The sequence below is a fragment of the Gastrolobium bilobum genome, unplaced genomic scaffold (assembly GCF_033153095.1).
Source record: "Gastrolobium bilobum isolate Gb01-03AN ecotype WA unplaced genomic scaffold, APGP_CSIRO_Gbil_v1 utg5611, whole genome shotgun sequence".
Taxonomy (NCBI): domain Eukaryota; kingdom Viridiplantae; phylum Streptophyta; class Magnoliopsida; order Fabales; family Fabaceae; genus Gastrolobium; species Gastrolobium bilobum.
Window position 1 is genome coordinate 35,859 of NW_026897495.1, and position 2,733 is coordinate 38,591.

At 38.1% G+C, this 2,733-nt stretch overlaps 1 protein-coding gene across 1 annotated transcript; it reads right to left on the reverse strand.

The window, feature by feature from the left end:
- Nucleotides 1-243: 243 nt before the first annotated feature.
- On the reverse strand, nt 244-1,620 carry LOC133307388 (peroxidase 29). Its single transcript, XM_061507891.1, has 3 exons — nt 1,393-1,620; nt 822-1,179; nt 244-641 (listed from the first exon to the last, which is right to left on the reverse strand). Exons 1-3 carry the CDS (start codon nt 1,609-1,611, stop codon nt 244-246), a joined length of 975 nt encoding a protein of 324 aa, XP_061363875.1. The 5' UTR covers nt 1,612-1,620.
- Between the last annotated feature and the right edge of the window lie 1,113 nt (nt 1,621-2,733).

The window sequence follows — 2,733 nt, forward strand, 5'->3', positions numbered from 1 at the left end:
TTATTTTTATTTTATTTTTGGGTGAAAAGCGTTAATCTTTTTTAATTCTACAGATTATTTATATTTTCATCTTACCATACAGTTAAACTTGAAAGATGATAATGGAGAAACCGTTTGTGGATAAATCTTTAGGGTTTATAGTTAGACGGCATATGCGTTGGATAAGCCTTGTAGTTGTACATGCATTGTAATTTTCCTTATATATACTTAGAGAAGATATTACAAAACAAAACATTCCCTCCATTAGTTTACCCGGTTGCATTGCCTTCGGACTTCACCGTGCCCATTTGTGAGAACATTGGTCGAAGATAGCTTAACAAATGCAGATGAGAAAGCCTCGAAGAAGTAGTTCTGATCCATAGCAAACCGCATGACAAAGGGTGCAGTTCGGGGATGTCTAGAAATGCTTGCGTCAATACCAAACAAGCCTCTCCCCATTATAATGTCTCGGTAATAGTGGTTGTCAAATATCACGGGGGTCATGTCATTAGGCACAAATGTGAGGTTTGTCAGAGGAATCTCAGTTGGGCATGCCATTCTTAGTGAGGCTTCAAACTCAAAATCCATGTTGTCCCTTGGCCGTGCATCATACAATCTGCCAGCAATGTTTAAGCAGTGTCCAACACCTAGCGTATGCGCTCCTGTCAATAGTAATAATATCATCATATCAAAAACTATTCCTGGCCTTGGCTTTCGGTTAACAGTTTTAAACTCCTTAGTATCAGAATGGGCAATTTATATTCTGTAACAGAGAGATTCTTCAATGTTTTAAGCCTTCCCAAATAAACTTAGCTTACTTATTTATGGTTGGCATGCATTACCTAAAATGGAAACAGATTCTTCAATGTTCATTCCTTTAGACATGAAAATGGATAAAAATTCATCAACCGTTATTGTCGGTGAAGGAAGCTCAGCATCAGCCTCCTCGAAACTACATTTTCTAGAGTCTTTTCTTCCAAGCGGGACTTGAATATGGGGTCCTCCAGAGAAAGACACTGATTCCTTAGCAGCTAATACAATGATATCTGCACAAGACACCTGTCCTGGACATTCTTCTTCTAATACTGACTTTATGTGACTAATCGTGTCCCGCTTTCTGATGCCAAAGTTTCTCGAAGAAATCATTTCAGAGCTGGAAGTAAGGTAGTTGGAGTCCAACAAAATTGAGGCATCACATCCCTGTATGAAAATAAATACCAAAACTGAGGCTTTATAGACCTTGAATAATATAAAACCACGGTTAGGTTTGTCTTGAAATGTTTTACAGTGCTGCTAGTTTGTGAAGCAAGCATGAAAAGGAGCTAGAACAGAAGTGAACGGTAAGTCTAACTGTAATATAGTCCAGTGCTAAGAAGAAAATAAGGGACAGAATGAGAGAAGAAAAACAATTACTTGAACTTGGCAGTCATGAAACATGAGCCTGAGAAATGCTGCTGGTGCAGTAGCATCTGTCAAGAATAAGCTTAGCGATTCACTCTTGATTACAGTTTCCAAGTTTGGGCATGAAAACTCGTAGTAGTTGTAAGAAAGTTGGTTTTCTTTTGTCCCAAAAGATAGTGGCTTCGCCATAACCACTGTGGCAAGCAGAATCAAAGGAAAATATGTTTCCATTTTTCCTCTGCAGGAGTAGACTTGGAGCATGTGGAAAATTTATTGATGTTTGCCTTGATTACGCTATGAAGGTTACGGTTGGCAGACTACGTAATTGGTTGGCTACAGAGTGGCAAAGTCCTAGCCTATAAAGTTGGCCCTTCTATTGACGGTATGCATTTTTCGTTTTGCTTTTATAACCCCTCTTCATTTTCAATTTGAGTCCATTTCAACTTAAGCAAAAGAATACTAGTGATTCTGCTTTTACTCGATGATGAAATGATTGGGGAATGAAGTCAGTTGTTGCGGGGCCATCATGCTAGACTGTTGAAGTGGCGCTATAAAGATAATTGGACAAATATGGTTGGAACTACCATTCTATTATCACGTGTTTCTAACTTGGGAAGGGTAATGAACTGGAAGTACCCTTTAAACCTTTGTTTCTAACTTTGCAGTCCCCTCTCTTTTCCAAATATTAGAATCAAGGGGAAGTTTTATTAGTCCCTCACTTCACCTTCGAATACTCTAGTAAGAGTTGAGAAACTATCCTTTGTTCACTTCCCTTCCCTTTTAATCTTCTTCCTTCAATAAAATTAAAATCCTTTCCTTGCCCATATATCTTCAGAAAATACTGTTGAAGATTCTGAGATTAAGTCTTAATTGAAATGGGTTATTATGTTTATAGTCTGCTAAATCCGGATAAGCCAGTTCTGTCAAGTCTCTTTCTCTTTTAAAAAAGGTATTGTATCACGTGTCCTGTTCTGTTGAAGAAAGACTCACAGTATTTCTGCAGAATAATAATTGGTCATGTGCCTTAAATGAAGTATGGAGAGGAGTACTGTGCATTAAACATCTGCATGTGGCTTAGGTTCGTTTGCCACAACATAGTAGACATAACATCCCTCTCCTGCCTATAAGGTATTGCTTGTTATGATGGTGTCAACTGCTAATTAATGGGTATGGGAACGCAAGGTAAGGATAGAGAAAGAAGTTAAAAAATCAAAACCAAAACCGGCCTAAGTAAATAGTGGCATTTTAGTCTTAAAATCTACTTCTCATTGCAATGTGAAATGAAGAAAGGCCAATGATTCACGGGCAGAATGAATGGTTTAGAATGGAACCCAAAGTAATCGTCTCTTGTAT

What these genes read in the sequence shown, in the direction of transcription:
- LOC133307388 (XM_061507891.1), bottom strand. Translation starts at nt 1,611, where the DNA reads ATGGAAACATATTTTCCTTTGATTCTGCTTGCCACAGTGGTTATGGCG. An exon ending in TTCATGACTGCCAAGTTCAA is followed by an intron (nt 1,180 to 1,392) that starts GTAATTGTTTTT and finishes ATTTTCATACAG; the next exon opens with GGATGTGATGCCTCAATTTT. An exon ending in AGAATCTGTTTCCATTTTAG is followed by an intron (nt 642 to 821) that starts GTAATGCATGCC and finishes TACTATTGACAG; the next exon opens with GAGCGCATACGCTAGGTGTT.